Consider the following 23,124-nt stretch of genomic DNA (forward strand, 5'->3'; position numbering starts at 1 on the left):
TCAGAGAATCTTAAGAAATCACATTACTCACTTAAAACATTTTTGTACCAACCAGTATATACGAGTATACATTATTTTTATGATATCAAAATTACAAAAGTTAGCAGAAAACAAAAAAATTTAAATTTACTTACCTCATGCATTCACTTTCATTTGATGTTGAACATGTATCTTGTCCTCGTAAATGATTTTCTTCAGACCACTTATGACATTTATTTGCAGTCGTTTTAGAAGGAATACGATATGGTCTTAAAATGATAACCTAAAAACAAAATGGGATAAATCCACAAAGTTAAGACAATTTCTCTTTGCCAGCAGTATTAAAAGAAGTTCAAAAGCATACCAAGCAATTTTATGAAAAATTCACATGCTTATCTACATCTAGTTCCTCCTATAGCAGCCACATTAATCACTGCTTTTCTAGCTATGCCAACAACAACAAGCACAAAATATTGCTACAAAATGAGCAGCCATGTTTATCTACATGTATGCACTTTAAGGAAAAAGATTATTTATTTTAAGTTATTGAATTGCTCACTATAGTGGAAAAAAAATTCACATAAATGCAAATTTCTTTTCATTCGATCTAGTTTATTCCTTTTTGAAAATCTAGTAGCCAAAGAGAGGGGCAAATGTCACTCCTTAGATAGCATATTAGTTTATCTTGCTGTAGTTGTTTTCCCAAACTCAAAATTTCACTTCTGCTAGAAATGAATTTTCCTCATTTACTCAAGCCCTATTTTCCCAAACTTGCCTTATTTCAACATAGTTTGTGGCAAATAAATGGCAATACGAAAAAAAGAGAAAATATTTGGAAGCATGATTAACAACTTTATATTCTTCAAGTTGATAAAATGCTGTTAGGCTGAATAGAGTAGAAACATAGGAAAACCCAAAAGAAGGTAGGGTTGCATAAAAATATTACGCATATAAAATATTACGCATGAATGCATACTAAAAGTTTCTACATAACGTTATACCAGAGCGCGCAGAAAACTAAAAATCAGACAGCAGTTGCCCTCCCTAGCTTTCTTGCTATGCCCATGCCAGAAGTATAATGTTTTGCAATGCTATGTGACAGACCTTCAACTGATTGAAAAATAACTGCACACTATCTGCATATTTTATGAGTAACATGCTAAACATATAATAAAATGTGACATTATTTGGTGTAATCTTCAAATCAGTGATATTTATTCTATTACCTTTTTTCAAAGAAAGGAAGAAAAAGAGATTTCTTACTCGAACATATTTTTGAATTGATACTGATGTGTTTTGAGGCATTCCGAGTAATCTTCCACAGCAAATGTTTCAAGTTCTATCATGTACATTCCATTTTTCTTGCACATTTTGATGATAGAAACTCGTATTATTGCTGTATCAAGTGCATATCCAACTCAAAATGAAAGGGGAGGCAGGCATTTGGGTAATAAGGGGAGGGGGGATGGGTTTTGTTTGTTCAAAAGGAAAATAAGCAACTATAAAGATAATTTCATCTTTATGTTCATCATTCTTATAGATGAGCTTGACTGTGGCATTGCTACCATCTAAGTAGTTGATAAGATATAGAGCTTTAAACCTAGTGGTAGTAATAAAAGATTCCCTGGGTCTTGCACAAGTATGATCATCATGAGATTTATGATCACCGATACCTAATCCTAAGATTTTACTCCTCTCCTGCTTGTTCCAAGGTTCTTGAATAAGTGCAATGTCAATATCACCTATCACCATCTTCATAACTCAGAAGAGCAGAAGCAGTACAGTTATAGTGAAGACTGATTAGGGCTACTTCTTTTTTTTTAAATGTTTCTGTCCATAAAAAACAAGCACAAAAGTAAGAGGGTGGGAAAGACCCAAAACTGAGTAGAGTCAACCACCACCACTTCCATAGACTTAGACAGACCATCCTTCACCTACCCAACAGAGGGGAGGTAGCAAGAAGAGTCTAATCAGAGTTGAAGTCAATATCTGACCCACCAAGGAACAGTCACTTACATGAGAAGTTTCTTCTTCTTCACAGTAACATTGCTCTTGTGTAGTTGTAGGAGGATTTGCTTGGACTTCTTTGGTCCTGGTGTCAGAATCATTCAGGATTTTGAAGGTTCCTCAATCAAGGTCAGTGTAAGCTCCAAGACAGCATTTTTTATTGCCTCGGCAGCCTCTCAGTCAACCTCGAAGATTCATCTTCTGGTGCTTGGTTCTCCCACCTTGAGGTTAAACCGTTACTTCTCAGAGTTCAGGTCTGAGTTTAACTGGTTGATCTACCTCAGCAATAATATTCAATTGTTTTTGCCATGACATCCTTTGTCTTGAAGCTACCTTGATGAGTTTTGGTTAATTTTTAGCATTCAAAACTTTTAGTGCAGAGCCACCAATAACTTCATCATTACCATTTAATATTGCTTTTAGTCACTCTGGGGTTTCATCACTGGTACAGTAGAAAAGCAGTGTACCTGCATGTGGGGCATTCTTTTGAATTTTTGCATATGATTCCCAAAGGGATCATGTCTGTCCTCAAGATTTTCAGCTGAATATGTTTGATGTCATCAACAGATAACCATCTGTAGAGACACTCACCTCTTCCAGCAAAGTTGCTGGTTTCTTCCTTTGAGCCAGGATCCAGCTTCATAGGAGCTATTTCATAAGCTGGTTCAACAGAAAACCCAACCCTTCCAACCCAACTTAAATACCAATAATTCTTCATTTTCAATGAGCTCTCAAAAAGAGAATATAATATTTTTTCAAAATCCGCCTGAAGTTACTAGAGCCAAACCAATCAATAATTCTAGAAAGTGAAGTAAAGGTTAATTAATCAATCTCTTTTGAAATTTCTTGGTTTTATCTTTTCCTTTTGGTTTATTTTAATTTTTTTCTATTCCAGAAAAGGGGCAGATGCCCGCACTTGCCTCCCTCTGGATATGCTCATGTACTGTACTGCTATTTTCTCCACCAAAGATGGCTTATAACTTACTCTTAAAGCAATTTTACTTTAAACCACTCAGTTTTAAAAACTTTAATTTGTTTAGTTTTTGACAACAAAATTTACAGACAAAAATTTGAAATATAACATAAAATCTTAAACAACTAAGTCTTTAGCATTTTACCAACAGCTTAATAGCTAGGTTTTCCCACTATCACTTTTGTGTGTAGAACTTATGTTCTAACTCAAATTCTGATCAATAGGCTTATTAGTCTATGATTCGAAAAATTTTAACTTCTTTCAGATTTCAACCATAACACCAAAACTTGATAACTAAAGATCATCTTAAAAATTAACATTGCCAGTAATGCAAAGTAAGAAACCTCTCAACATTCTAAACTAGGGTATATCATGTGTTAGTGGGAGAAAAAAATTTTTAAACATGATCTTGTGTATTTGAGACATAATGTATTTGCACTCCAGAAATTCATATCTAGTATTAATAATGAAAATTAATATGTTTTACCCACAGGGAAATGAGTTTAAAAGTTAGAAAAACTGGTAAAAATGGTCAATTTCCAAAAAAATTTATGAAATACAAATATTTAAAATTCTTGTTCTGATACTATTCAAATGCTTCCTTTTAACACTCTTTTCACATGTCTTTAACTACATTCCTTTAGTTTTCAGTTCATGAATAAATGGTGACATTAACCAAAAACTGATTTTTTTACTATTTTTCATGTCTAGCAATATTTCTCTTTTAATAGTCCACAAATATTTCTTCCGCAATAAATGTGCACTATGCATTTATTTGTGGAAAATACAAATATATTTTATTGCCAAGAACCCACCACAAGGAGGTAGCTTCACTTTATGCTCCACTTTGCCCTTCTCTTCCACCCAACCAAGAAGGATAGTCATAACAGGACTTACATTTACACTTACTATAAAGATGGAGGTGGAAAAGAGTTTCCTAAGGAAGCGTTTGAATGGTGTTAAAACAAAAATTTATGCATTTTTATTTCTGTATATCTATTTGGACTTTTTCAAAGAAGACCCAGAATTATATGTAAATTGTATTTTCCTAAAAACTGAAATTGCCCTCGCAAACCTTTTTTTTTTTTTTTTTTTGTACCTATCAATACAAAATTGGTAAATACATAGGAAAATGGACGTTCCTAATAGATAATAAAACATGCATTTTTATGACATACCCTATTGGTCATAGCAGTGGACGAGAGTCAAAATATAAAGGAGTTGAATTAGAAAAAGGCATACGTGGCAAAAGATTAGGACCACGTAAGAAATAGATTTAAAAGAACAACTTTATACTAATGATCATAATGCCAAAACGGAGAAATAACTCCAACTTCAAACCCCGGTCCAAACATTGTAATTCGGTTAAAATCATATAGTGAGTGTAAATGAGTGGAGCATGACGTGCAGCCACCTCAGGAATAAAATATATTTGTATTTCATACAAAGAGATGAATAGTAATTATTTATTGCAGAAAAAAATATGTCCACTATAAAAGGTAAAATATTACAATGTACAAAAATGGTAAAAAAAATCGATTTTGAAAGTACGTTACACGAAAATGTACGGTTTATTTGTGAACAAAAAACTGTAAAGGGAGTTACATAGTGTTTTTATGATAGTTGATCATAAAAACATGTGAAAAGAGGAACATTTGAGGAACAAAAGGAAACGTTTGAATGGTATCAGAACAATAATTTTAAACATTTGTACATTCATAAACATTTAAAGAAATTGACCATTTTTTACCTTTCTTTTTCAAATTTTGAAGCTTGTTTTCCCAGAGGTAAACCTTAATTTTTTTCAAAAATAATACTGGAAATGAATTTTTAGGGTGCAAATACATTCTATCCCAAATGTAATAGAACAATGTTTAAAAAAAAAAGTATGACAGACCTTATTCTAGACTGATAGCTACATTCCACAAAACAAATACATACTCAGAGTCACACTATCACTGACCAATGTCAGTACCCAATTAGGAGATGAGTAAAGATTTAACAACCATATTATCCAACAAGCAAGCAAAATGAGTAAAATATTTATAAAATTTGAAGCTGCGAGAAAGTATCCCTTTTTATTTTTAAGAGTATTTTGAAAATGTTTCATACAAATATAGATGTGCTTTTACAGGAAATATGAAAATCCAAAATACATCTTATGAAATTGTATTAGTATTAAATAAAATGTTCATACTTCTCCAGATATATTTATATGTCTCGGTCTTTTCTTCAATGTTAAATGTAATTCAGTAGAGTGTTCTGTCATGGCAGTTACTAATTTCTTCTGCTGCCAGCCAATCTGAAAATTAAGTTACAATAGTTTAAAATTTGGAAAAACAAACAGCAAGACAGAAAGATACTATTAAAATTATAAACATTTAATATGTTTGAATATATACATACACCTAGTAAAAAAATTTATTTCAGCAGTCTAGGACATGGATAACAGTTACAAAATAGTATAAAAGATAAGCTGACATTACATTAACTGTAAAATCTAAATTGAGGCCAAGAAATATTAATACAAGTTCATGCTACCCAGTGGATTAAATCCAGAAAGTACCTTACAAATCTTCATTTACTGAAATCGAAAATTTTTCTTTCAAAATTTTAGGGTCTTTTTCTTCCATAATGAAGAAATAGTCTGCAGTCTTTCTCAAGAATCTGCAACATACACCATAATAAGTGCCGTAGCCAAGATTTCATTTTTGAGGTGGTCCAACTATATGTAAAGTTTTTAAAAAGAGAGAGAAACCAACCATCACAACAAGTGTCCTCAAATCCGATTCAGCTGAAAATCTAAAAGACTAATAAAATAGGTTTTAAAAATGCTTTACACCAACCCTCTTTTAAAAAAAGGACTCTTAGATCATGCTTTGGTTTTGAAGTTGTTTCTTACCAGGAACTACACTGTAAGTAAATTTTGTCAAAACATCCTTTTTTTTCTAAAATAATTATGTTTTTGGTTATGAAAAAAGGAAAAAAATAAGTTTTCTTTTTTTCTTTTTTTTTTTTTATGTAATTCAAGGAGCAGGAGACATACATAAAAGTATACATACTGAAATTTGAGTTTTCTTGTATTATACAAGCAGGAAAATTATGTGAAACATTTGAAATTTTAATTTTTGAATATTTTAAACTTATTTCATGGAGAGTCCAGGTGTTGGAAAACTAATATTCAAAGACTCACATCACGATTTGTTTATTTTATTTGCCAGAATTTGTTAGAATCATGACTTGTGAAATGCCTTTTCAGCTGTGTAACATATATACAGTCAAACCCTGTTAATATGAACTCGCTTAACACAAAATAAATGCCATTCCCTGTGAGAAAAGGTTAAAAATTAGAGTTAAATCAATTGTTTAAGGCGAAGATGACTTAGATGAAACCCTGCTGAAGATGATTAAAAAAGTTTTAAAGTCATTTAAAAAAAGAAAAAATTGAAAATGCACTGTCATAGAGAAATGGTTCAAAAAGCCATCAACTGTTTTTACAGTAAATGCGAATTCGCTGTCTTTCTGCTAGATACATTTAGCAGTACGAAATTGCTTTCATCATGGAGGGCTTGAAGGATAGAAGAGAAACTGTCAAAAAAGAGCTGGTTGAAAAAACAACTTCTTCAGTTATCAAAGAGGTCGCCTAGTTAGAAAAATCGGTAAAATAGATGGGGAAGCCTTCCTGTCGGATGACGATATAGTTATGGAATTCCAAAACAAGTATAAAAGTAAAATTGAAACAGATCATGAAGATGTTGATCCTGAAGACCAAACTTTAATCACTGTAAAAAAAAGGGGGGGGGATGGCATTACAAACTATGCAATGATTTTTAATGCAGCAGGAAAACGCCTCCTGGGTGTTAAATTGTTTAAAAGAGATAGATATTTTTGTAAACACATGTTACTTCTAAACATTGAAGCAAAACTAAAGATTTTTTTAATTAATGTACACAGGTAGTAAAATTTACTCTTATCTTTTGATAAATTATGTTTAACAAAAGTTTGACTTTAGAAAAGTTTCTTACTTAAACTATAAATGCTATAAATATAACTGCTTGTGTGTGTATTTTTGTAAGAATTGACTTTGGTTCCTCTATTTTCCGAGTATCAAAAATAAAATTTGTTGTGTTTAATCAAAATTTAGTAAATGCAGAAATCAATTGACACAAAAGATTTTGGCGTCCCCATTGAGTTTGTGTTAATTAGGTTTGACGTTATATAATATATAGAGAGAGAGGGAGAGCGAAAAATGTGTGTATAGAAGCCCGTTGGCTTTGTGGTAGCACTTTGATCTTCCGTGGCACAGATCCAAGTTGTACATGATTCCTTCCTTTCATTCCTTCAGTGGATGAAATGAGTACCAAGCGGACTTGGGAACTAAGCCTTGGAGATTTCCTGCTGACTAGCTAATACGGTCTTGCATCCCAGAGCCCATAGTCACAAGAACTGAGTAGGATATAATAGGCTGCAGACTCATGGGTTGTTGTGCCACTGAATTTAGTTTAGTTTCTATTATATATATATATATATATATATATATATATATATATATATATATATATATATATATATATATATATATAATGAAAAGGGACCCTTCACAAAATTCTGATAAACAAAAATGGATCTTTCACAAATTGTTTATTGAAAGAGCAAAATCTCAAATCAAAATAGCGCAGCATATTTCCGCAATTATGTTTGGAACCTTTTTTAAAGTTAAATTAGAGGGATCAACTTATGCAAAATCTGCTAATTTTGCAAAAATAAAATAAAATAAAGAAATCGGTACTCTTGTGATGCTCCTGCAAGCAATAAATAACTACAACAGCCATATAAATATAATGCTTGTTGTTGGTTTCTTTGAAAGAAATTAACAGCTGAAAGTCAGTTTGGTTTATAATTTGCTTGTTTGTTTTATGCAGTGGTGTTGTTGTGTAAGCCCTTTTCTTTAGCTTATGATTTAATAAACAATAATATACAGCGAAATGAACTTATAACTGCAAAGGATAGCAGGGGTGGGGAGAAAATGTGATCGCTTCAAATAGGATTACCAAATTCAAACTTATAGCCACTTAGCGTCTGGCGGTGCAATGTTTAACAGTTATATTGCGAGAAAATTATATGGGTTTTACTTTTCAATGCTGAAAAGGATAATTAACTTTAAATAATCTCTTTTATTTACCGTTTTTATTTATTTAGATGCCTACATTTTGAAAAACACAATATTTTTACATCCGATATAAGAATCATATATTATTCTTTTTTCAAGCTTACTTCGCTTTATTAGGACTTTATTTTTGTAGCAACGCTTATTTCAAGTTTTTAAAGTGGAATTTCATTTTTTTTTTATTATATCAAAAATTAAAATGCTGAATTGATGGTTTATTTTATTTATTTCTTTTTTCTTTGCTTCAACTGTGTCCAGATATTAATGATATGTTTATCATAAGACTCTAAAATGCAATTTTAAAATAATTTTATTAAAAAATTTATTTTACAAGCCATTTTTATACTTTTGATGCTTTCACTTTGAGGATTTTCATCTCTCTGCATCCGCTATGGGAATCTGATTTTTCGAATTTTGGATGTTTAGTACGCTTTTTTAAGATGTAAACAAATAAAATATTTTTATATTTTTGTAAAAATCACAGAGTTTATAAGTTTCCAACGAAATTCTGAGCTCTTTAACAGTGTGTTGGTTCAAAAAGTTAAATGCTGGACCCCTGCCTGAATTTCTTTTTTTGAGTTATTTTAAATACTATACATATAACATTTCTAGTATCATTTAACATAATGTAGAATGGTAAATGAATATTGATACTTGAGGGGTGCCCATCTCTCAGAGAGCGATGCCGTCTCCCCCCCCCCCCCCCCCCGAATACTCGAAAAACACTCAAGAATGATATTCTCAACAGAAAAGAAGGAAAACACTCAACTTTAAGTGTCAATAATGTAGTTTGTGCCACCTCAAAATCATAAAATTTCGTATCTACAATTTTTTTTTTTTTTGCAAAGTTATTTGATTTTTCACAAAATTAATTGATTTTTTACAAAATTATTTGATTTTTCACAAAAAATGGACCCTGTGAAAAATCTGGACAGACCCCTGATATATATGAGTGTAAAATCTACTTTTTCTCTGTATTATTCACTCATTTGTTTTGCGACATAAGTGAAACTAAGTCTAAATTTCTGCATATTGTATGAACTTCCAGGTTTGTTTGTGAAATTAAGAGGGGGTTTTTTGGAGAGGAGGTATTTGGAGGGGGGGTTTAGTATAAAAATTTTATACTAAATTTTATGCTTAAAACTTAAAAGCATAAAAGTTTTAGTCTTTCGACCATAGGATGAAGTTTCCACTGCTTAAGAGTAATGGCTTCTTCTCTGTCATTTATCTATGTTTTAACCTTGTCTGTTTTTTGTTCTATTGATGTTTATATATATATATATATATATATATATATATATATATATATATATATATATATATATATATATATATATATATATATATATATATGTATCAGAGGTGATTTGTTGCTAGAACATACCAGAATTTCATTCGGGTACATTTCTGGAATGAACCTGAAAAGCAGTTCTGGAACAATATTCTGGTACTCCTATTTAAGAAAAATAATTTTCATTTTAACCAGGGAGGGATCCAGAAAATACTCAAGGAGGGGGGCGATTGATTTCACATGATTAAACTTTTTATAAAGGTTATATAACCTTTTAGTCCCAAACCTCTGTCCCCCTTCTTCTAACATCATGGAGGATCATGTCAAATTTAGTTTTTTTTTTTGGGGGGGGGGCTTTTGAGGGGGGGAATTCAATCTACAAAAAAATCCAGAGGAGTGTTCTAATATAATCTAAGATCGTCCAAATTGAAGTTTGGGGAACTTCGAAAAACTTCTTGTACTAATTTCCGATCCCTATTGCTAAAGTATTAAGATATGAGTAAAATACCGCAACGTGGATACCAGTACAAATAAAAGAATTAAAAATTCAGCAAACAGCTGTTTTGATTCTGTCAAAAACAAACCTTTTCATCAGTGCTTAAAAGAAAGAATGGGTCACAAAGTCCGAACTAACGGTCAAGTGAGTTAAGAGATATGCTACAATTGCGTTTTCAAAACTACTACTCTGAAAAAACTTCGAAGGAGAGCTCTCTGTTTTGAAACATTAATGAAGATAGTCTAAAATGATGCTTTTTAACTTCAGTATCAAAAATATACTGAGGGAGAAATCTTGTATCAGGACTCAAGGAGGGGGCAATGGCCCTCATCGCGCCCCTCCCTTGTATTTGTCCTTGCCTTTATCATTAAAATTTCTGCGGCATATGGTGGAATGGTTGCTGCAGATAAGCAAATTCCACAGATAACTTGCAAAATATGTAAAAAAACAATGCTAGTGTATGCAATATATTTAAAAAAATTCATAACAATTGCATACATTAAAACTATCTAAACGAGCTGATGTGTGGACTTCCTTTTACTCCAATTTAATGTGATTTTCTCATTATTGGCAGTTTTAATATGATTCAATAGTTTACTCTCTAAATATTACAAACAGTGGCCAAATTAAAACCAGATTTCAAAAAAAAAAATTTTTTTTAATCGCCAAAACTTGGCGACCAAAAGACTGGTGATATGTCGCCAAGTGTCTGCCAAATTATAACACTACTTGAGTTTACATCGAAATTAACAATGATTTTACCCCAAAAAGATGTAAAAAACCCCTTTGGAACAACTAGATCCCACTAGGAGTCTACGTACCAAATTTCAACTTTCCAGGACATTCCGTTCTTGAGTTATGCGACATACATACACACATACGCACATACATACGTACATACAGACGTCACGAGAAAACTGGTTGTAATTAACTCGGGGATCATCAAAATGGATATTTCGGGTGTCTGTACATTCCTAGGCACATATCCATGTGTGGTCGGGTTGAAAAAAAACTCAACATTCATTTGGGGGGTGAGCAAAATGGAAATTAAGGCTGATTTTTGGGTGAAAATTTTTTCCAAATACAATACTTCCTTTTTTGTAAAAGGAAGTAAAAACGATGACAATGTGTAAAAATTAAACAAAGATTGTTCACTATTGCAAACAGATTACACACATACCCCAGCTGTAGCAAACAGATTAACTGAAACAGATCAAGCAAGGTTACACCAAAAATGGTATAGCGGAAGGGAGAGAACTTTTTCAAACAAAACTTGTCTGATATCTTGTTTATGCGCGCAAGTAGTGTAAATCTAAAAAGTAGAAATCAACTCGTCAGATTTGGCGCCCTTTGTAGGTTTTATGTCACTGGAAGGGGAATATGATTACCTGAAAACAGATTTTTTCTGGTTGAAACAGGTGCTTTTATCTTCATTAAGTTAATCATCGGCGATTTTTTTTAAACTTGAAAGATTGCGGAGAATCAAGAGTTAGTTGTATTTGTATTGATAGATATGCACAATTTATTTATGTACAGTACTGGGGGGGGGCCCTCTTACTCAGTATTAGTTTTTCTAACTATAAACTCAAAGTGCAAGTAACTTGTAAGGAACATCCAAATTTAGCTAGACTATTTCAGCTCTCTTTGTTAGCATAATCGATTGCAAAAATCAAAATTATTTTTTGTTGAGTGAAAATTGCAACATTTTGAAAGTATTCAACAAGAATATTAAATCACAAAAACCTTCAGAATGTTTTAAAGATATCTCAATATTAGTTTTAGTTACAATAGTCAAAAAGCCAGAGGAGATTGAAAGACCATTTGTGAAAAGAGAAGAACAAGTATTGAAGAACAGAAAACCAAAGAAAAAGAGCCTTTTTTCCTTACGGAAAGCTTTTTTACTTCCGCTAAAACATGATGCAAAAGAATTTTAAGCATCCAAATAATGTATTGATACATCAAAAAAGATACAACAATGGACAAAAGAATGTTTATCCAGAACAATTATATGTAAACAAAAGACTGGTAAAGGAATGCATTGAAAAGTACTTTAGCATGATCAAATGATTTTACTTTCTGACACTTCACACTATAGGGTCCCCCATACCTTCCACTATAAGTGGTTTAACTGGTTGGAGGGGGCCCTGAAGACAGTTTTGTTTTTATTTTTTCTTTGTCCAGACTAGAAGTCGAGCAATCTATGGTTCAGCACCCCCCGGAGGTATTTATCGATTTGGAAATGGATTGAGGCTTTTGTGACCATGACACATTTTAACATGCCCAGTCACCTTTAATGAACTTAGAGGATCTTTGATCGGCTGGCATCGAACTCAGACCCTCGGGTTATGAGTTTGATGCCTTATTGATCAGGCCACCTTGGCCTCACTGTCCGATACCAACAACACAGGATAACTTTAAAACTTACTTTTATGGTACAGAAATAAAAGAAATATGTGGTGGAAATGAAAGCAAAATGAGGATCAAAGTATTACTTGCAGTTATTTCTTCTGGAACAGACAAGTTAAAGCCCTTACAGTTCTAAAACTGGAATCAAAGAAATAACTCCAACTGAAACAATAAAATTTTTCTAATGCCTATTGAATTTTTGAAACACTTAAGAAGTATTTAATGTAGCATCATAAAAAGAGGGAATTATTTTTTCATTAGATAAAGAAGAGAAAGAACTTTTGAAAGTCAAGAATTAAAAAAAAAAATAACTAACTTCAGCTACCAAAGTGACTTTGAACAAGTAAATAACTTTCAATTTTCTGAGTTAAAGGATAAAAAGAGTTCTCATTTTCTATAGCGTTCAGAAGCTTTAAAAAGTTTTCAATATAAGGCTGTTAATAGTGATTTTTACAGGTACACCAGACTTAACAAAATAAGTTTTCAGGCCTGATGGACTTGCTAAACTAAAGTCTGTATTAAAGTCAATTGAAAATATATATAATAGTAAATGAGGATGCTATTATAAAACAATGTTTGGTAAGGATGCTGAACTAAATACAAAGTTCAGGTATACCTGAGAAAAAAAAATTTTTTTTTCCTCAGATTGATGGAAAAACACATAAAATTAAAGGTAATGAAAATGACAAACCACTTATGTGAAGTAAAGTATAAACAGCTTAATCAGGGTTCATACCCTTTAGGCAGAAAAAAAATTCAAGCACTTTTCAAGTACTTTTCAAGGTAAAAAATTTTGTTTTCAAGGCAATATCATAAATTTGTACTAAAATATTGTATGCAGATTTCATTTACTACAAACAACATAGAAATAAGACAATAATACAAAAAAGTATAGGAAAACAAAACTGTTTTTTTTCTACAACAAGAGACGCTTTGATGAAAGATCTACTGCGTTGATCTTTCTGAAAATGTTTGAAAAGTTCGGTCATAAAGAGAAGCAGATACCAAGAGGTTTAATTTTGAGGTTTTTCAAAGGTTGCAGCAGTCAGAGGTTTGTATATTTTCTAGAATCAGCAAATTAATACATAAAAAAAAACCCCTTTCATAAGTGCTTTTAACTTTAATGGGAAGAAACTAAAATACCCAAGTTCAATGGCATTGCCAGAGAAGAGTTTTTGATGTCACTCCTCCCCCCCCCCCCGGTTTCAACATTTATTTCCAGTACCATACAGTGGTTTATTGCAATATAAGGGTGGTTAGGACAAAAACACTACCCAGAAAGTTATTTCAGTTTGCACTATTAAGTTCTAAAAATATTAGGTTTGCAAATCATTTATAAGTATGCAAATCAATTATTCGTATGTATTTATTAGCTGTTCAGCCAATAAGGCATTTCAACTGTCCTCGAGTAAATTTAAAAATTAGGAAGTAAGAAAAGTTTATGAAAGTCCACAGTCCAGTCTCTACACCTCAAAATATACAAAAGCAGCTTAAGCAGTGATAAATACTCTGAATGCAAACTTGAGCCTATTCAGCTTTCATTGATTAACTTGCAAAAGACAATAAATGTGCAAGTTCAGATTTATAGAGCCATATTTCGAAATTGAAAAGATTCAAAAGAAATTGACATGTATGATGACAAAAGTAGTTTTATTTTGGGAAAAAATGGGTTATTGTTGAAATTAGAATTTAAATTTAGAAAGGCAATAATATTCAGGTGTAATTGTGATTTGTGAGTTCATAAAAAATTACCTGAAAGTTTCAAAGAGCAAAATGGGGCGGGGGGGGGGGGGGAATAATTTTTAAAACTAAGACCCCTATTACTTGAATATACATATGTACAACAATAACTTTTGCTATGCATACAATTCATAAAATAGTTTATTAAGTCAAAATATTCTGCATAGAAATACCATGCCCAGTGCCTGTTGATAACCAGCAACAGGCACTGGGCCTAGCTAGGCTGGTACTGGTCAATTTATTAGATCCAAATGAAGATGAAAGACCCTCCTTAAGCTATCTACCCTTTGCTGATTAAAGCCTCTTTCAGTAAGCTCCAAGTACCCACAACCTTAATAAAGTAGTAATTTTGAACATTTGAGGAAAAGGGGAAAATTGGAGATATAAGGAGGTAAAAGCATAAAAACGAACACTACTGGATTTCAAGTGAATAATCATAACACAACCACCCCTGTTATACACCTTATTTATTTTAGCAGACATAAAAAAATGATGTACTTATAAATAAAATTATATAAATCAACTTTATATTTAAAATACAAACTTTAAGTTAATTTGTTAGGTGCTCAACTGCTGAAATTTAAATTTAAAAAAAAAAAATCTGTTATGACCAAAAATTAGGTAAAGATAATCATTCAAAATTGCAAAAATAAATAAGCAAATAATTAAACAAGACCAAGGTAATAAATTCTTTAACTCTTTAGTTATTAAAATAAAAAAATAAAATAAGCTAATCTGATGTAGCAGTGTCAAAATAACTACTAATTGCCAAAAATATAAAAATATTTACAAAATGCAAAAGGATTGAAATCTCAAACAAGGGAAGCAAATTTTCGCGAATTAAGTTTAATGTTGTCATGTTTCCCATAAAATAAACTTATATTTTACTGAAATTAAACATAAAATATGCTAATCTACGGTAGCAAATATGAAAATAACATCCGATTAGTGAATATATTTAAATATTTGCAAGATGCAAAAAGATTGAAATTTCAAACACGAGAAGCAATTTTTCGCAAAGTCTGAGTTCGTTCGACGTGGCATGTTTCCCATGAAATAAATTTATTTGTTTTTCATTAAAATTAAACAAAAAATATACTAATCTAAGGTAGCATATGCGAAACTAACATTTGATTAGCCAAAATATTTAAATATTTGCAGGATGCAAAAAGATTGAAATTTCAAACACAAGAGCAATTTTCCGCGAAACCCGAGTAAGTTCAATGTTGTCATGGTTTTGAAATTAATTTCTTTGTTAATTAATGAAATTAAACAAAAAATAAACTAATCTAAGGTACCATATGTCAAAATATCTTTCGGTTGTAAAAAAGATCAAAATATTTACAAGATGCAAAAGGATTGAAATCCCAAACACGAAAGCAATTTTTCGCGATGTTGCATACTGAACACATGTTCAGAAAATTGCATTGGTGAAATACTTTTTTAAAACTTCTAAGCACAATTCGTTGATTTTTGAGAGAATTTAAGCACTAAGAAACTTTTTCAAGGTTTTAAAACTTTTTCAAGGTTTTCAAGCACTTGAAAATGAACTTTCTTTTTTCAAGCACTTTTCAAGGTTTTTCAAGGGCGTACGAACCCTGTTAATTAATTTATGCAAGCTCACATAAAATGTAGTAATGACTTAACCTCACTGATAACAGGACCAAATATCTTCACAACATTGTACAATTATCTTTTTCTTTAATACAGAGTGGATACAATTGAAGTTACCCTGTTGAGAGCTGACTAGAGCTTATTCTAATAACGGCAGATCAATGAAACTTGGTTTATGTGTTAGATAGAATAAGGGGGAAAAAATATGCAATAAGAAAACACTTGTTCAAATTTTTACTCCCAAATTAAAGCATCTTAAATAACTTGAAAAGCCAACATTTTTACATGGAACAAAATCAACAGAAATTTTCCTTTTTTTTTCCTCCATGCTTTATTTACTTTTTAGCTGTACACAAAACATAAACAAAAGTATGCAGGAAAAAAAATTGTGTGCATTTTTTTACTTACAATTGTTTGATAGTTGACTTGTATTATTTCGTCACCTTTTTCAACTTTGTTGCACCGTTTCGCCGGACTCTAAAAGATGCAGTCAATTTTTAAAAATCACTGTAGTTCAGTTTGAAAACTTATCTTTTCAATACATATGCTTCCAAAAGTGTATACTTATACATTAAATCAATTTTGAAAAAACATTCAAAGATCAAATTAAGTTTTTGGTAAAATACACTAATAAAAACAATTAATGGGAGAAAGGTTTAAAAAAGAAAGTAAAATAAAGAGCAAAACAAGTAACAATGGGAGAAAGGTTTAAAAAAGAAAGTAAAATAAAGAGCGAAACAAGCAACTTCCTGCACTCAAATACAGTATCAGATTATTGTGAAGCTTCTAGCAGATACATCTTGCCACGCAGTAGCCTCAGACATTGTAAAAAAAGGATTGGTGCTGTGATTGTGTTTGTGTAAAGGTGTCTTATTTGCTCGATAATGCTAGTAGCATAAACGAGTTTGGATACATCAAAAAGCCTTGACCATTCCCTGTTTTTTTTTTCTCCCTCTCTTTTTTGAATTTATTTTTTTACCATTGTTAGTATGGCTAGTTATCATCATTTAGATGATGCCACAAGATGGAAGATGGTTTGAAGACTTGAAGCAGGCCAGCCACAAGCTAACTGTTATAGGGACCTCTAGATTCCAAGAAATGTGAGGACCCTGGAACTGTCCCTGTGGAAACAGTTCACAGAGACAGGTACAGAGGTTCCCCAACCAGGCTTGCACAATTCTGTCATATGAGATTTCAGCAAGCAGCATTTATAACGCCTCTAAAAAACTGTTAGTTTGAAATAGTTTCTACCCATCTTTGATAAAAATGCATCTTATGTTTTTAAAAATTCTTCTAAGTAGTTATTCCAAAATAATATGCAATTAATATTATTCAATCAATAATATTTATACTTGTAAATTTGGAAATTACACTACAAAAAAATTTATTTAAAATTTGGAAAATACAGTTCAGATGAAATTTCTTATACTTAACATCAAAACAAAGATATGTCAGTAAAGTCTAAAAAAACTCATAATTTTTCATTACATTGACATTTAGTTATCAAAGATTTTGTTGCAGCTCCACGATTAATTTTTTAAAAAATAGCACATAAATCTTCCCAAAAAAAAAAAAAAAAGAGAAATATACGTACTTGATCTTTTATACCTCCAATAATATGCACACCAGAATAAGTTGACTTGATGTGTATACCCTAAATTTTTAAGCAATATAATACATTATTTTGAAACTGATTTAACAAAAATATACAACTTTGTGAACAAATTATATCAAATGTTCTAATTCTTATAAATGTTTATAACACTGAGAGATCTCTTCACTTATTACCAAACAGAAAATACTATAAATCTTATAAGACAACAAAATATGCATTTCCTCAAAACTTACAGAATGCAAGTTACCCTGAATATTATTTTTTGATTAGAAATGCACTAAGCAATATTTTTTTTTAATATATGCTAGTGATGTATCTAGAATTTGAATGGAGGGGAGGATGGGCTGATTTAAATGCTTTGTGCTGACTGATTATAAATTATGTAATGCTTGACTGGGGAATGAGGGCTATTAACAAGGTGAGTAACACTGTTATCGCATCTAAATTTACAGTGGGAAAAGGGATCAAAGAGGTGAGAGGGTGTCAAACATCAATTCCTCACCTCACGAAATTTATGAAGGCTAGAAGATGAGGTAAAATAAGACAGATATAATTTCTAATAATCAATATTAAAAGTATATACTATAAGTGATTTTGATAATAATAACTTTTAAGATTATAGCAAGAATTTTTTTTTTACTAATGGTAATAAAAGGAACAGGAGTAGAAGAACTATTATTTTGTGTAAGTATCTGTAAAGAAAGTGATAAAATGGCATGCTATAAAATGTTTATAAGAAATTATGAAAATTGCAGAATAATTGTGACTTTTAAATCACTTAACACAATTATATAACATTTATTGATCAAAATTTCTTATGCTGGTAAAATGTTCTTATTAACTTTAGAAAAATTAGGATAATAGTGTAATTAATATGCATAATTAACCGTTTACATGTCGAACTATTGATGGAAAATTAGATTTGAGTATTTTTTTGAAATTATGTCTGTGTATTTTCAGTAAGTTACCACCCTATAGCCAGGGCTAAGACAGAAATACATGAAATACACCACCAGCTCAGTCAATTCCAGCCGAGAACTGCAGTTTCATGCTTATTAGCATTCATCAGCCCAGCATAGCAAGTGAATGAGCTGGAGGTAGAAAACCTCTTAAGGGAGCCAAGAGTGCCAAACAAACTGGTAGCTAATATAGAATCAGCACAGACCAGAGGTTTTCCACCTCCAGCTCATTCACTTCCTATGCCGAGCTGATGAGTGCTAATGAGCATGAAACTGCAGTCCTCGGCTGGAATTGACTGAGCTGGCGGTGTATTTTCACGTATGTTTGTGTATGTCTAGTAAACACAAAATTAGCATTAAATTTCCCGAAAAAATTTCTTACTGTGTTCTATTTTTGGAACATTAAGGCTTTGCATGAAGTTTTATAAATAAATATTCTACATTCGGAAATGCATGCCGGACAGTTTCAAGTTTCTGACTGAATTAATTTGTGAAAATTAGCTTCTTTTCACCAACTAAAGTCAGTTTTCATTCCTAACGATCCTTACATCTTTTCAGTTTTTATTTGTTTATTATTTGTATTACCTAATGGTTCTATCTTTTGCTTTTACTCCGATTTTCTCAATAAATTTTAGAGTTTATTGAAAAAATATCTATTCATCCCCATTGTTGTAATCTGCTCTAGACAATTTTCTAAAATATCTTCTAAGTAATACTGACTGTTTTAGCAGGGTGTAATTGCCATATTCTGTGTTGTGTCTTATAAATCTGATTCTGATGATGTTTCTAAATATGACACAGCCTATGCTACTCCAAGAAATCTCTTTGACATAATTTAACATTTATGAACAGGGGCTGTCCATAAAGGATGTCACTTTTTTCCCTATTTTCGACCCCCCTACTCATGTGACAAAAAGTGTAATACTTCAGCTTACTCCTCCCCCCCCCCCCACGTGTAACGCAACTTTTCATAAATATATTCTTATAAAAATGAGTGATGTCACCCTCCTTGTTACTCCCTTACTCTCCATTATCACAAACTGTCAGTTTCTTAGAGCAGATGTGGATTCGGAGCCATTTCCTATGTCCAACTGTTATTGTTATTATTTTCTTTTTTATCGAAACCTTATACAATTTCATAACATAAACTTATTTGGTTTTGCAAACATCTACATGAGAGTACATTCAACACAAAAAGATGAAGTAATCATACATTATGAAACTTGAAACTTATCCCTTGGAGTCGAGTGATTCGCTTTCCGAAAGTTTGACACCCTGAAAGCGGCAATATTCCAAAATTGGAACATGCTATTTTGAAAGGGCATACCTTTTGAAAATAACATTATACATTTTCAGAAGCTTTTTTAAATCATACATTTAAGTATTTTTTACGAATAATAGTATCATCACATTTTCTGTAAAAGCCAATTTTTGGTAAAGTTTATGAGAAAAAGCAGCTGAAAACTAGAAAAACACTCATTTTTAAAAAATTGCAATAAAAAAAATTGTAAATAAATAAACAACCAAATAGCACTTCAAAAAATACTTCAAAACAAGCCTTAAAAGTGTTGATAAAACTTGCTCATTTAAATGTTATTTCTTTGGAAAATTTTTAGTTGAATATCATGTTCCATTTTTGGAACATTGGCAGGTAAACAGTAAAGTAGCTCAGTGTTGAAATAGTACAGCAGATATGGTGACAAGAATTTCCCGAAAAAATTTCTTACTGTGTTCTATTTTTGGAACATTAAGGCTTTGCATGAAGTTTTATAAATAAATATTCTACATTCGGAAATGCATGCCGGACAGTTTCAAGTTTCTGACTGAATTAATTTGTGAAAATTAGCTTCTTTTCACCAATTTTTGGAAAATTTTTAGTTGAATATCATGTTCCATTTTTGGAACATTGGCAGGTAAACAGTTAATAAAGTAGCTCAGTGTTGAAATAGTACAGCAGATATGGTGACAAGAACTCTTAATGCTTTGATTGAAGCATTTCTTATTTGTAAACCAGCTGCAATTCAAATGAGCTAAATAATTAATGAATAGAGAACAAAATGCATACCATATTTTTAAAAACAGAACTTAAGAATCCTATCTTGAGTGAGATTTTGCTTAATTTTAAACTGTGATTAGCTTTAATAACTTAGGATTAATTATTTCTGTAAATACAATTTATTCTTGATGTTCAGAACAAACCATTTTTGTTTGGCAAACAGCTCCAGAGCTGCAAGCACTTTCAGAGCCATTCAGATTGCTTCATGACCCAAGTTCTCACATACTGTATCACTAACAAGCTTTCCAGACAGTGAGCCCTCGGGGGTGATGTAGTCTAACAGGTATAACTTCAACAGTATGTTTGTATACTGTCTTAATTTGCAGGTGTGACTTCATCAGTATGCTTATGTATTGTCTTAATCGTTCTGGCCTTAGTACTCAGCTCACACTGCTGTACTAGTCGCCTCTTACTTTTCATTTACATTTTGCAGAAAAAGAAGCTTGTTCACTTTTCATAAATGAAATTTACTTCTTCAAACAAATAATCAAAGAAAACCATACCCAGTGGAATGGATGACATAATCACTAGTTAAGATTTAAGTTTCATCCAAATTATATTTTCACAAGCATAATTATCAGAATTTTTCTCTTTTGATAATTTTGTTGAACTATAAAACACACAAAAAGAACATTGAACACAAAACATTGATGCTAAAAAGACACTGAATTTAACACATTGAAGAAAAAATCTTTGATGTTTTTACAAAACATCAATACTTATGTTGTATCCTAAGGTTGTATGCAGTGTCAAATAAATACATCCAATTGCAGACTACTAATGTTCTTTTTAACCCTCGACACACAAAGGAAGGGGGTTATAAGTTTGACGTGCTGAGTATCTGTGAATTTGTGTGTATGTGTAGGGGAAAGTGGCCCAAAATGGCTAGGTCGCCAAAAGCGTGTAGGCCTTCGCATGCCCCCCCCCCCTCCCATGGGGTGTTAGCGACAATGCATACGTATGTCGTGTTTACATGAACATCCCTGAGTTATAATCAGTCCCAGCAAAGAAGCAGTGAAGCGACATGAAGCAACCAGGCTTAAAATTAAAAAAAGATACATTTCTAAGTTTTGTAACTTGTGATTAGTTGAAGACCAGCTTATTTTTTTAATTGTCAATGATATTACATTATTCTGACACCATCCACCTACAAACAACAACAGTCTTCTTTCGTTATTTCTTTTTTGAATTTAAGGTTATAATTATTGAAATAAAAAACGTGCCTTCAGGTAAAGCGGATGTAGGATTTAATCATATATTTAATTATAATTTCTTGACTCGTGAGATGACTTAGATTTTCTATTTCAATAGGATAAGTATAACTTCAAAAAGTTATTTTTTAGGATGGAATCAATTTGTCTGTAAATTTAATCAGTTATTTCTTTATGCTTTATAAACAAATATGCTGACTTTCATTTAGATAAGTAGACCTTTTTTATTTTTTTTTATAATGGCAAATAGCTAGTCAATATTTTAATAAATTATAACTTCATATTTGATGGCAAATGTACCAAATTACAATTAGTTAAGCTTACCCACTTTGGGCTCTCTGGTAGGGGAAAGCAGTTTTTTCAAATGTTTGTAAAGTTTGATAATAAATAAATATTGGATTTGAAATAATACAAAAATCACTTTTTATTTTGAAGTTCAAGAACCCTGCCAAGAAATAAAACCAAAATTGTTACAATAATAATCCAAAAGCTACAATTTTTGAGCGTTCTTCGAAAACCTATCCGCTTTGGGCCACTTTCCCCTATCTGTCTGTGGCACTCTAACACCTAAACGGATGGACTGATTTTGAAAAAAAAAATGTTCAAAAGGAGAGTTGATCGAGAGTATTCTTAGCTAAGTTGAGTCTTTGGATGGCTATAATTAATGAAGATATTAATTAAAAACCTCTAAAAGGTTTTTTGCGAATTTTGCAGTGAAAATATATTTAAAAGTTTTAAAATTTAGTACCAAAATAAAGAGTATTTTTCTGCTTCTGACAGAATGTGATTGGAACTTCCATGTTATATAGAATTCGAATTTAACGCTTTTTAAAGCAGATTTTAAATATGTCTAAGCCTTTTTTTCAGATTAGAAACCGAGTTCATTGTTGGCCGACAAGGAAATTAAAAGCAATGACTTAAAATTGTTATCTGTTGCCAGTTTCTATTTGTGAACAAATAAAATACTTGTAATTGATTTATAATAGTATAAGGCTTTTAAAAGGATATTCAATTTTCCCTCTTGATTTTTTTATTGGAATACTCCCAGTAGCAGAAACTTTCTAGCCAGTCTGCGACACTATTTTGGGCAGTTGAAAATAATCTGCAGCATTATTATTAGTTTTATTTTAAGTTTTCATAAAGTGCACTAGTCCCTTGAAAGGTCAAGATTCAGATATGTTCCAACTGGCCAGTGGCCACTAGACCCGAAAAACTTAGTGGCCTCCACCGTCGCCGAGTTTTAAAGTATAAAAAAGGGGGGGGGGAGGGTCACTACTTTCATAAAAATAAATAGAACTCTGCACACTATTGAAAACAATTATTCAATTCGTATTCATTTAAATGTGGAAAATGCAAGTTAAATGGGTTTTTGGATTTTTTTTCAAAAAATGAATAAATAAATAAATTAGTGAATGAGAAGTTGGAAGGAAACTGCATTTTAGATGAATGTTTTAGTTTATAGCAGAGCTTCCAAAGCAATGAGGATCAAACACAATTGTGCAGATAATTCATTTTTCATGAAAATAATTTTAAAAAAAATATGACTTATTGTACATTTTATGTTACTTTCAATAGTTTGTATTGAAGTAAACTGATCAAAACATGATCCA

General features: G+C 31.4%; 1 protein-coding gene across 1 annotated transcript in view; it reads right to left on the reverse strand.

Moving 5' to 3' along the window:
- LOC129218867 (uncharacterized) overlaps window positions 1-23,124 on the reverse strand; it is a 191,709-nt gene that overhangs the window by 103,418 nt on the left and 65,167 nt on the right. Inside the window, exons 6-9 of the mRNA XM_054853188.1 lie at window positions 17,268-17,327; window positions 16,082-16,150; window positions 5,157-5,261; window positions 148-262 (exon numbers count right to left, since the gene is read on the reverse strand). Coding sequence (XP_054709163.1) covers window positions 148-262; window positions 5,157-5,261; window positions 16,082-16,150; window positions 17,268-17,327 — 349 coding nt within the window. The remainder of the gene's footprint in view (window positions 1-147; window positions 263-5,156; window positions 5,262-16,081; window positions 16,151-17,267; window positions 17,328-23,124) is intronic.

The sequence above is a fragment of the Uloborus diversus genome, chromosome 3, assembly GCF_026930045.1.
Source record: "Uloborus diversus isolate 005 chromosome 3, Udiv.v.3.1, whole genome shotgun sequence".
Classification (NCBI taxonomy): Eukaryota; Metazoa; Arthropoda; class Arachnida; order Araneae; family Uloboridae; genus Uloborus; species Uloborus diversus.